This window comes from Marmota marmota, unplaced genomic scaffold (genome assembly GCF_001458135.2).
Source record: "Marmota marmota marmota unplaced genomic scaffold, marMar, whole genome shotgun sequence".
Classification (NCBI taxonomy): domain Eukaryota; kingdom Metazoa; phylum Chordata; class Mammalia; order Rodentia; family Sciuridae; genus Marmota; species Marmota marmota.
Window position 1 is genome coordinate 8,747,723 of NW_026000223.1, and position 12,310 is coordinate 8,760,032.

General features: G+C 31.4%; 1 protein-coding gene across 17 annotated transcripts in view; it reads left to right on the top strand.

The window, feature by feature from the left end:
- The window catches only part of LOC107155401 (A disintegrin and metallopeptidase domain 3-like), an 86,603-nt gene that overhangs the window by 52,567 nt on the left and 21,726 nt on the right, over nucleotides 1-12,310 (top strand). For 16 of the 17 annotated variants that reach the window (XR_007343696.1, XR_007343699.1, XR_007343697.1 and 13 more), the window contains 5 exons: nucleotides 981-1,052; nucleotides 1,289-1,455; nucleotides 2,507-2,588; nucleotides 6,732-6,868; nucleotides 9,721-9,910. Coding sequence is in view for 6 of the 17 variants with exons in the window: in XM_048792726.1 (XP_048648683.1) it covers nucleotides 981-1,052; nucleotides 1,289-1,455; nucleotides 2,507-2,588; nucleotides 6,732-6,868; nucleotides 9,721-9,910 (648 nt within the window). In the remaining 11 variants the exon portion in view is untranslated. The remainder of the gene's footprint in view (nucleotides 1-980; nucleotides 1,053-1,288; nucleotides 1,456-2,506; nucleotides 2,589-6,731; nucleotides 6,869-9,720; nucleotides 9,911-12,310) is intronic. The other variant, XR_007343695.1, reaches the window with a different exon arrangement.

Below are 12,310 nucleotides of genomic sequence, written 5' to 3' on the forward strand. Positions count from 1 at the left end.
ATCTGCTCTATCAGTATTAAGAGAATCATATAAAAATATCTCATGACACATGTCAATTTCTATTTTTAATTCAGTTAAATATTCTTTTATGTATTTTGTGGTAATATTAGTTACAATCAAGTTTAGAATGTTTCCATCTCCCCGAGCTGAATATTTTATCAATAGGTTGTAATAATAATATACATTTTTCTCCTTTATCTTTATCTTTATATTTATTAACATAATAATATAGTTTTCACATAACATGTGCTTTGTGCCTAGTATTTTCCTGGTACTAGAAGATATATTTTTACCTTTGACTCTTCNGTACCTCTGAATATTGCCTGTAGAAACACAGGAGCTTTTGCGGGGCTGGGGGGGGGGGTGCACCTTGAATCCAAACCATAGCAGTACTCTGTGTACTACATTTTATTTTTGTTAGGAGACTTCAATCTTGTTGAGAATCACTGAGAACTCTAAGCTGCCTATTTTTAAATATGTTTCCATCAAACATTTAGAAATGTGTGTATGTACACAATTAGAAATAACATTTTCAGAGATAACATTATGATTTTTGTTACCTTAAAAGAAGATATGTTCTTGAAATTGTTCACTATGGCTTTGTGTTTAGAAAGTACATTGTTTATCCAGGATATATATTCAATTTGTTTAATCGGAATGAAGACAAATGATGGCAGTATATGATGGCAAATTAGATTTAGTTGTTTACAGAGTTTCAGATTTGATTCCTTTTTTAAAATCTTTATTGGCTATGCATTCTTGGAACCTTAATACACCAATCCTTAATATGTGTATCTGCAATGAGAAGATTATCACTGCTATCTTAATTTAATATTCTGAATTGTTCTTTAAAGTCTCTAGGCTTATGTCTAATGCACAGTAAGCTTTTGACAAAACTTAATTCTACTTTTGCTCCTTCTTCGGAGCACTTCATTATTTTAACTTTATATTAATAATTAAGAAACAAAACTGTTTTTCAGTTTGAATATATGGACTCTGACATAGATGTGGCAGCTGAGAAAGTGATCCATATCATTGGTCTTATCAATACGGTAAGTACTTGTCCTTCACATTTAACTAAGAAAAAATTCATATTAATGCATTAGCATTGCTTTTTTTTAAGTGTACTCATGCCAACTTAGTTTCACTCAGGAGTGGATTTGTCTCACAAAACAGTAAATTGAATATATTTGCACTGTGTATCAAAATGGATCCATTCTGTCACGGGACATTTAGTGTATTTCTCTATGGTTAACCTAAATTGCACACCTGTATCTTCTCTTTACAGATGTTTTCCCGGCTTAAAATGACTGTTATGCTATCTTCTTTAGAGATCTGGTCAGATCAAAATAAGATTTCAACTAATGGGAGTGCTGATGAAGTATTACAAAGATTTTTGTCATGGAAACAAACATATTTGTCTTCAAGGTCCAATAATATGGCATACTTATTAATGTAAGTACTTCATTCATATTGATAGAGGGTTTTTCAATATTTTGATGAGTTGACTATCAAAAAAGTTTTATGCATAATGTTAAAACATTTTAAAATTTGGGATAGTACTGTGTTGGCAAAATTAGAACATGAAAATCTAATAACCATGTAAGACACAAATCTTATTAAGTTGTTGTTCCCATACTGGATCAGTAATTTATGGGAATTGAAGCTGGAACTTGGAAAGCATTAGGATAAACATGAGACCTCAACGACTGTAAAGATCCTCTAACAGGTAGTCCAAACTATCATTTTAACATAAAGTGTAAATTAGTTCATAGAGTATAATAGTTGCTTATAATGCTGGTGATAGTACCAAATATTTAAACAGTAAATAACTGAAATGGCCCTCTCCACTTTCCCTATGGTACAAGTAATTCTATACTGACCTAAGCTGTACCTATTTATCTGTGTCTTCCAAGAGTTTTTATGAAAACTTTTGTCTTATTTGAATATTATGAATGTAAAAATAAGAGTAAAGTTTTTAAAATGCTGAATAAATTGTGAATCTTCTGATGCCTCCTGTAAATCTAAGGTCACATCTGGAGATACAGAAGTAGCATTAATGGACTAAAGTGTGAAGACACTTTGTACAAGCTATGTTCATTTTTCTGGGTACATCTCTTAGTTCTCTCTCCTCCTCACCTCCTCTAGTCCAATACTTTATTCATACTTTTAGGGTTTGTTTACTATGTGAAAATCACAATTCTTTATTTCAGATTTTAGAACACACCCAGTGTTGACAACAGTGAACTTTATTGTCATGGAAGGATTAGGTACTGCTAGGTTTTGTGCTGTGTACCAGATGATGTTAAACAGCTTTTTGAACTTAACTTCATATGAATGTGGGAGGAAACCCTCAGTAAATTATTGACAGTGTAAAACATAACATGTATATTATGATATTTATGTTTTAAAGAAAGCATAGCTTTAGTGAGGAATGCAGTTTGTCAAATGTCATTAGAAATATTTTGAAATGCATGGATTCATGAGCAAAACCTTTTTCACTTAGTTATAAGGACCATCCTAATTTTGTGGGAGCAACGTACCATGGAATGGCTTGTGATCCAAAGTTTTCTGCTGGAATCCTTCTGGTATGCATTTTGTTCTCATCTTTTCAGTAATAATATCAGGCTTAGATAGTTCGTGCCCACTTCAATAAAAAAAAAGTATATGTAATCTACATTTACTCACATGTCTTTACGAGATTATATTTTTAGCCTTTGAAACTCAAATATTGTAATCATTGAAGTGTTTGCTACTGTGGTGAAAACTCATACAATTTGCAATTTTAACCATTTTGAGTGTACAGTTCAGGAGTGTTAAACATATTTACATTGTTGTCAAATCTCCAGAATTTCATCTTGCAAAACTGAAGGTCTGTATCAAATAAAAACTCCTCTTTTGTACCTGATAACAATCAATGAACCCAAGCACTAATTATAATGCTCTAATAAAAAAAGAAGGGGGACAATCTCATGAAAATAGAAGTGATATTAGTAAAGAAGAAGTAGTGGATCAAGGGGGAAGAAGAAAGGGAAGAAAAGAGGAAGAACTGAAAAAATCAGCCAAATTATGCTGCATACATGTATGTATATACCACAATGAATCCCACTTTTATTTGTAATAACAGTGTATCAATGAATAAAAGTATTTTATTATTTTTGATTCTTTCATAACTGGAATTATCAATTTCTTTTTGAATTATCATTAGTATATAGAAACATCATATTTTTATGTCCTGAATTTTTGCTCAATTTGTTTACTAAACAGTTTCTTTCTTGTGGACTCTTTAGACTTTCTAACTTGTAAAATCATGTAGACCACAAATAGAGACCATGTGCTCTAGGAATAAATCCCAGTTCATCACATTGCATTCTCCTTTTCTAGATTCCATCAAATTCTGTTTGCTGGTCTTTTGTTGGTGGTATTTTCATCAATATTTCAAGCAAATCTTGTTTATTTGAAATTTCTCCTGTTGCATTTTTATTCCTTGGTTAGTTTATGTCTGTTTTAAACTTTTACTTTCTCTTCCCTTTTTTCTGAGTTTCTTGAGGTATTAAGTTGGATTGTTTATTTTAGATCTCCTTTCTTTTTAGTGTATGCACTTCTGGCTATAAGCTGTTTCTAAAGACTGTAAAAGTATCTTGAATTTTTCTTTTCATCTTCCTTTGTCTTAAGGTATATTCTAATTTCCTTTGAGTGTTCTTCTTTGACTTATTTGTTAAAAGCCGGTTTTAAAATTCCTACATGTTTATCAGTAATCAAGGTTTCCTTCTCTCCTTGATTTCTAGTTAGCTTCAGTTGAAATTAGAAAAGATACTCTGCATGACTTTATATTTAAAAAAATTGTTTTTTAGCGGTCTATTCAGGAGAATGTTCTAAATATACTTGAGAATATTATGTATCTTAGTTGGCTGGGTAGAGTATTCTGTATACTGGTATACCAACTGGTATATCTTATTGTTCAATTTATATATTTAAGTATCAACTGCCTGGTTGTTCTGTCCCTTATCAAAAGTCAAGTACTGAAGTTTCCTATTCTTATTGTGTTGCTGTGAAGTTCTCCTTTCAATATTTTTCAGATATTCCTAATACTTTTAGGTATTCTGATATTTGGTGAATTTGCACTTTAATGTGAATGTAATACCCTTCTTTTTCTCTTGTAACAGTTTTGAACCATTTCTGTTATAACTACCCTTCTCTTACTTTGGTTATTATTTGCTGAAATAATTACTTTCTTTCCTTTCTTTTTCAGCCAATTTGTATTCTTAGATTTTCAAGTGATTCTTTCCAAGGCAGTGTATAGTTAGATCCTTCTTTTTTAAACCACTTCAATCATGTCTGTCTTGATTTGGAATTATAGTCCACTTACATTTATAATAATTACTGATAAGGAAGAACTTATTGTTGATATTTTGTTTTCTCTGTTGATTATTTTATGTATATGTTACATATACACTGAATATCTTCTAGATGTTGTCCCTCCTTTCTCTCTCATTAACTTCTTTGTGTTTTATTGATATTTTATGATATGCTTTGATTCTCTGATATTTTCCTTGTGTATATATTTTATAGAATTTATTTTGATTACCATTGAAATTTCAGAAACTATCTTAACAATTTTAGTCTATTATAAGCTAATAAAACTTAATGTCAAATTACAATACACAAATTTTACTCTTTATAGATTTGTAGTCCACTTAATGTTATTTATGTCTCAAAATAGATATTTTTGTATTGAATACTCACTACATACAACTCCATTTTTTTCTTAATTTTTGTTCTTTGAATTGTATGTAATCTATAAAAATAAGTTCAGGCATTGCAATCCCAGTGACTTGGGAGGCTAAGGTAAGATAATTGCAAGTTCAAGTCCAGCCTAAGCAACTTAGTGAGAGCCTGTCTGAAAATAAAAATAAAAGAATCTTGGGTATATGTCTCAGTGGTAAAGCATCTTTGGTTCAATCCCTGGTACCAAAAAAAAAGTGAATTCACACACCAAAATTATGATAATTTTTCTTTGTGTTTATCTTTCTGAGACAACTCAATAATTTTCACAAGTCTTGATTTTTTCTTGATTTTTGCACTTTCTTTTTAACCTGAAGAAATCCTTTAGAATTCTGGTAGATTAGGTTTATTGACAATGTACTTTTGTGACAATGTACTTTTGTATTTCTGAAAAAAATATTTTTCATCATTTACATATGACACTTTTGTTTTCACAAATATATTTTTGGTTGAGTTTCTTTCATTTAGTACTTTTACTGTATCTCTCAACCCCTACTGGCCTACAAGTCTTCTCCAGCAAAATTCACCAATAACATTATGAGAGCCCCTTTCTATGTGACTAGTCAGTCACTATTGAATTGATGCATTCAAGATTTGTCCATGGCTTTGGACTTATGACCGTTTGATTATACTATACCTCCTTGAGGTTCTCATGAAATTAGTCCTACTTGGATTTATTAACTTTCTTGATTCCAGTTTTATTAGTTACCAAATTTTCTGTCCATTATTCCCTCATACCTGCTCTTTGTCTCTTTCTATCTTCTCCTCGTAAGACATATATTCCTCTGCTTGATAGTAAGTCATAGGACTAGGAACTTTTAGATTTATTTCACTGTTTTCTTTTTTTCATTTTGTGCTTCTGGCATGATGATTTCATTTTCACTCATTCTTATGTCTAATCAATTGTGCTTTTGAACTGCTCTAGTAAATATTTCAGTTCATTTGTTGTAATGTTTGACTCTACAATTGTCTGTTGATTTTTCTTTTTTTTTAGTTTCTATAGCCTTGTGTATCTATCTATCTATATCTATCTATCTATATATATATATATATATATATATATATATAGAGAGAGAGAGAGAGAGAGAGAGAGAGAAAATTTTTACAGATATTAATGCTGGTTCCTCAGTAAAAAGACAATTAGCTTAATTACTCATTTTAATAGGCTAAGTAAGAAAGCAAATCAAACAAATCAAAATCCAACAGTTAATTTCATGCTTATGTTGAGAAAATAATGCTTTACTCCTAAGATCAGGAACGAGGCAATAAAGTAGCCCACCACTCCTACTCAACATCATATTGGAATCCTTCTGGATTATTATTCATGGTTTAAGAAAATGAGTCATTAAACCATGAAAGACATAAATTAATTTTAACAGTGCTTAAAAAAGGAGCCAAAAATTAATGGGCTATATATATTTATAATATTTATAAAACCTGTATAACATAGTATAATAGAAAAAAACCATTGAGACAGTAAAAAGATCACTCATTGCTAGGGCTTTAAAGGAATACCATTTGAAAAATATTATGTTCTTCTGCTTTTAGAAAAAAATAATTTAAATATTTTCTCAAACTATTTCTAAAATCATATTTGATTATCCATTTAACTCTTCATAATCTGAAGTTTTTCCAATGTTGTTTTCATAACTACAGTACTTAAATCATTCTTAACAAAATGTTTTTTGATGTTTTAAATCTTATATTGTTATGATGTTCATCTTATTTTAATATATTTTTCTGCCATTTGGGCTAAAATATTTTTACACCAAAAGAATATCAAAATTTACCAAAGTCTTTCATGCTCTATATTACTAAGAAAATAGCTTTAGTAGAGTAGTTTCTCAAATTTGATTTTACATTCATGGCAATGGCACAAAAAGTTGACAAATCTAAGTGGTACAGAAAAACTGAAGAGATTATTTCTGCTCTTGTTGTCTATTCAGCACCCCAGGACAATATCCTTAGAGGCGTTTTCAATTGTTCTGGCACAGCTAATTGGAATTAACCTGGGATTAGCTTATGATGACCTCTACAATTGTTACTGTCCAGAAAGTACATGCATAATGAATCCTGGAGCAATGTAAGATGTTTTTGATATCAAATTTATATCAACTTTTGGGAAGTAATTGTAGTATTCCTCAATATGTAATTTCTCACAATACAATGAATAAGAATGTTTTTATTAAATATATACATGCTTATTTAAAATATATGAAAGAGAGTGAGTACAGGACTTTATAGAAAATGTGATAAATAGTTCCTTATTCAATGACTGTATAGAGATGAAGTAGATATTAATGAGGTCATTCTGGGTTTTGTAATTATTGATATACTTTTCAAAGTGAGCAAATATAATAATGCTTTAGCAGTCACAAGCTTGACTGTAAACAGAACTAGAATAATGATGCTTGGTGAGGTGTTGGAACAGGTTAAACAGAAATAAAGAAAGCAGAAATGGTGGGAATGTAATGAAAGGTGTTTTAGGCAGAGGGAAAAGAAAGTGATATAGGAAGCCAAAGAATCATGAGTCAAGGAATGAAGCCCAGGAAATTAGATAGGAAATGTAGGAAAGCAGTTGACAATGGAATCATGAAGAAAGAGAGAGATGGGCTTTTATAATAAATGTAACAAAACACAATTTAATCAATTTATTCTGTACAGATAATAAAAATTATCCTGTAAAATATATCAGAGGGAGCGAAAATAAGGTAGCATGTGGGAGATGATGATTCTTATAACAATCCACAGAAATGTACCAAGACTGAGTGGAAGGGAGATTTTAAGAATTATTCATAAGTGCTGAATACTATAATTATTAATAAATATTGAGCAAAGGGCAATGCTTTAAGAAAGAAGAAAATGGGGAGAAATTTTTCGGGCTGTTCCTGTTTAATTCTGAGTTATTCTGAATCATCCATTGAAATTGTCTAACACAAGGTTTTATAGGTCTGGATATTGGAGGATAGGAGTTCTAAAGTACAAATCATCAGTAGATGGAAGAGAATTAAAATCATGAACTCATAATTTTGAAAGAAGTTGTAGAGTGAAGTGAGGTATCATAAGATAAAGTTTTCAGTCATTCTCATGTATACAGGTACCTGAGGGAAAAGCAATAACATGAGATGGTTGAAAACATTTTAGGACAAGAACCCAAATAGGATGGAGTGTTACACAGGGAGGAATGTGTTCTTGAACCCCAATGCTAAAAGTATCAACTAGGCCTGTTAGTCACCCAAAGGCCTTCTTTAAAATAGAAAATTAGGACAAATACAAAAGCAAGTACTACAAGATTCCCTCACTGGAATGCAACAAAACTACTAAGTAGGACTAACCCATTGGTAAAATAATATCTGCATGAAGTAAGTAGCTGTGTGGGAGAAAGTAGAAGGAATATAGCAGGCCCTCTAAAATCTTACAGATCTGGAAACTCAGAATTGTTGGCTAATCCACATCCCAAAACGTTATTGCCCCTGCTGGCATCGAAATATCACTATGTTCATGGCCACACAGGGACAAAATGAGTTGTGAACATTTCTTAATATGCAGGCATGTTCTAAGTATCGAATAACAATACAAGTATGTATCACCCATTCATGGTTTTAAAATGCTCTTCTCTACCAAAAGGAGAATATCAGAGAAATGGTTGATTTCAAGGCTAAGGCAGAGAAAATAAAAATAAACTTGTGATATGCTGCATCTGAAAATAAGGACAGACCCAAATATTTGTGGAAATGCATTCTGTAATAAAGTCAACAGATCAAAATGACTTTTATCACTAGTAGAGCTAATTGAAACTGTGTGCCACTGTTTATTTGACAATGAAACAAACACTGCAACTCTCACATAGTAATGTGGCCAAGATGAATAATTTAAATCTAATCACAAGGATATATTTCATAAACCTAAATTGCTAGACATTGGTTAAAATAATTAACCTTTAATTATAAACCTTTTCAACGTCACAAATGCTAACAAAGCATATGCAACTAAACTAAGAAAATGTGAGTGCTAAACACAGTGCTTCCTTGTGAACTGGGTCCTAATGTTATTGATATGTGGAGATATTTGAGTGGATGCACAGGATTAGGTATTAATAATTATCTTTATTTCCTGATTTTGAAGGTCCTGGTGTTGTTACAAAGAATTCAATTGTATGAAAGAATTATATATTAAAGTTCTTAGAATTATCAGGACTCAGTGCTGGTATCTATTAATGTTTCAGCAAGCAAAATCTGTTTTGGACCCTATTTGCATCATTGCTCAATGTTTGAGCTTGCCATAAAAATTAAACAAAAAGATCACTAAACAGTACATGTAAATACATAGAAATACTGTTGCTGGGCTTGGTGACCTGGGCCTATAGTCTCAGCACTTTGGAAACTGAGACAGGAGAATCCCTTGAGGCCAGGAGTTGGAGACCAATCTGGGTAGCATAGTGAGACCCTGTTTTTCTCCAAAAATGAATAGAGGGATTGTACATTACATATTCCTCAGTGTTGAAAAACTATGTTTAATACTGTTACTATAAAACAACTAGCCATGATTTTTCTATAACTTGACAAATCATCCTAATTTAATCCTCTTAAAATTTCAGCCTAAGTTCCTGGGTTTGTTCCATATTCTTAATGGCCATTTGAAATTCTTGTAATAGAAATGATGCTGAAAACATAGAATATATACTCTTAATAGAATTTACGTGCAAATCATTTTGAGTGTTTTGTCACTTTAACTTCCTCTATTTTCTGTATGTCTATTATAAAGAATTACAAAGGAAGTAAAATTATTGCTTTTGTTTATGACCTGTGTTAAGAAATAAAGATGATCTCCTCTCCTTTGGCTCTTTACCAGAACTCATAACACTTTTTTGAAGAATGTTACCTTGATATTTATTGACTTTATTCTATTTATCTGAGGAATATAATTTAATTTTAGACAGTCCCAAGGTGTAAAGGTTTTTAGTCGTTGCAGCACAGACGTATTTAAGCAGATAATTTCACAACCTCAATTTGGATGTCTAAGGAAAAAAAAACTTCTTTCACAATTGACTGCCAAACAAAGCCCACCTGCTTGTGGAAATGGAGTTGTGGAAATAGGAGAGGATTGTGATTGTGGCAAGCCAGAGGTCAGTGATAAACTTTCATAACATAGCCTAATATTTGTTCTTGTGTACCTTATGTAGCCTTGTAGATAAAGAAGACTTGCTTCTTTAAGTTATGGTACCATTTTATTACATAGTTTTGATAGGGAGATATGTGACATGCAATGACTGACATATTCTGAATTGGATGCATTTGATGAACTTAAAAAAAAACTTATCTACAGATCAGCATAGCATGGATAAAACAGATTTTTTTTTCTATTTTACAACCAATAGTTGCATCAGTTTTCTGTACTGGCATCAGTAATCTAATGTAATCATCACTTAAATCATATCCACATTCCTCCAAATTGACTACATTTATTTTGTTATTCATCTCCTGATCTCCCAATTCCAGTCATTGACTTTGTGAAAATTCTTTATTTTAACTTGGTTTTCCAGAATTCAATTATTTCCATTGGATTATTTGACTTTGCCACCTAATAATCCATTATGTGAACAATATAGGATTATAGACTTCCTGTTTTCAAGTATTTAGTGAGTTTTGTAGATTTTTTTTCTGATACTAATTAGGTTTTTAAATTTTTTTTTCTATACGTCTTGAAATTAATTCTTGTTGTACTTAAGTGTCTCAAGTCTACATATCTAGATATGGAAGTTTTGGGTTATAAGTTTTGGGTTATCAGGTAGGTGAATAATGACTGGGAAAAGGCAAATTTATTTCAAATGTGGCATGCTAATTTATACTTTCAATGGCTGTTTACACTAGGACCCATACAATTTTTTTAATAGTGAATCAACACTTGCAATTTCCAGACAATTTTATGTTTAAAAAATATTTCAAGGGCTTGGGTTGTGGCTCAGTGGTAAGTGCTTGCCTAGCATGTGTAAGGCACTGAATTTGATTCTCAGCACTGCATAACTAAAAAATATTTTAAAAAAATATTTCAATGTGGTTTAAATAGAACTTTTCTTAGTAATAGTAAAATTGATTATAAACTTACTAGCCATGTAAGTTTTCTTTGCTGTGAAGTGTCTACTTTTTGTACTTTGGTTTAGATGCACTTGATTTCTACACTGCAAACCACTAATCTTTTCTTTATGAGAACTAGTGGATTTTTATTTAAATAATTTAAATGTTCAAGTATTTTTCTTGACTTAAAATTCCATGTGATTCCTTTAAAAAAAATCTTACTTTACTGGAAGAAAAATGTTACACAAATTAAATGTAGCAGAGTTGTAGGCAAAAAATCAACTCACAAATCAGGGAGCCCCCTGAGCTAAGAGAGGCTCAGAAATGTCTACTTAATAATAGGGCCAGGCAGTTTTTACCGACAGAAAACGGATGTAGTGTACAGAAACAGCTTGATTGGTGATAGCTCAGCATTTGTTTTATTTGGACATGGTGTGATTATGCATTTGTCTTATATTTACATGGTCTGATCAGTTGCCAGCCTGTGATTGGCTGAAGCTCCACTGATGCGATTGGCTGACACTCAGCTATTATAAACTCTCAGCTTGAAGTTTCTAAGTAGGGACTCAGCAGTTTAGGCCAAATTTAATTTAAATTAATAATTCCCCCTTTAAAGTCAGCCTTTCAATTGGAAAGATTGATCAAAAGCTGTTGTCATCATAATGGGTTTGTTTGATTTCAGTATGGAATTAACAATTTTGAATATGAAATCAGCTGAATATTTCTTTTGGGACAATTTTTTTTTTCTGTATCCTACCATACAGAGATCATTTGATTGGTAGTGTACAGTTGCCTATGAGCATATTATATCCTTAAGGGGGATGCAAAATAGCAAGAAGATGTTATGTTGACTATCATGAAGATAGCACTAAGAGACTAGATGTTTACTCTTTACCAGGAGCATCCAAAACCTGACCTTTCAAAACAAAATGTTCAAAAAATAAGACAGAAGAGGAACCTTGTTTATGGATTTCTTGCTACTAAGCTTCTATTATACCAAATATATTTATTCAAATGAAATAGGAGGTATTAGATAATATATACTCCTTCCTGTGGAGCTGACAGTCCAATGCAATCATATTAACAAATTTAACAAGAGAAATTAAAGAACTTAGCTCTGCAAATGTACTCTTTGCAATGGAGACAGTTCTACTACTAATTTTGACATGAATCTCTAATCATAGCCTCGTTTAGATTGATATCAATTAAGGAGTATTCTACAAAATGATGCTCACTTCTTAGAGATGTGCCTCTACTGGCAAATTCCTATTTATTTTTTAGTCTAGACCAATGTTCATTTCTAGTTGCTTACCAAATAGCAATAATTCTGTTAGAAACTGTAATCAATTTTGACCCCTTATTTACATTTGTTGCTACATGAAGTTGCTAAGGCATAGAGTTGATCATAAAATTCTCTAAAGATGAAACTATATCCTCTAAGAACCAAAGGT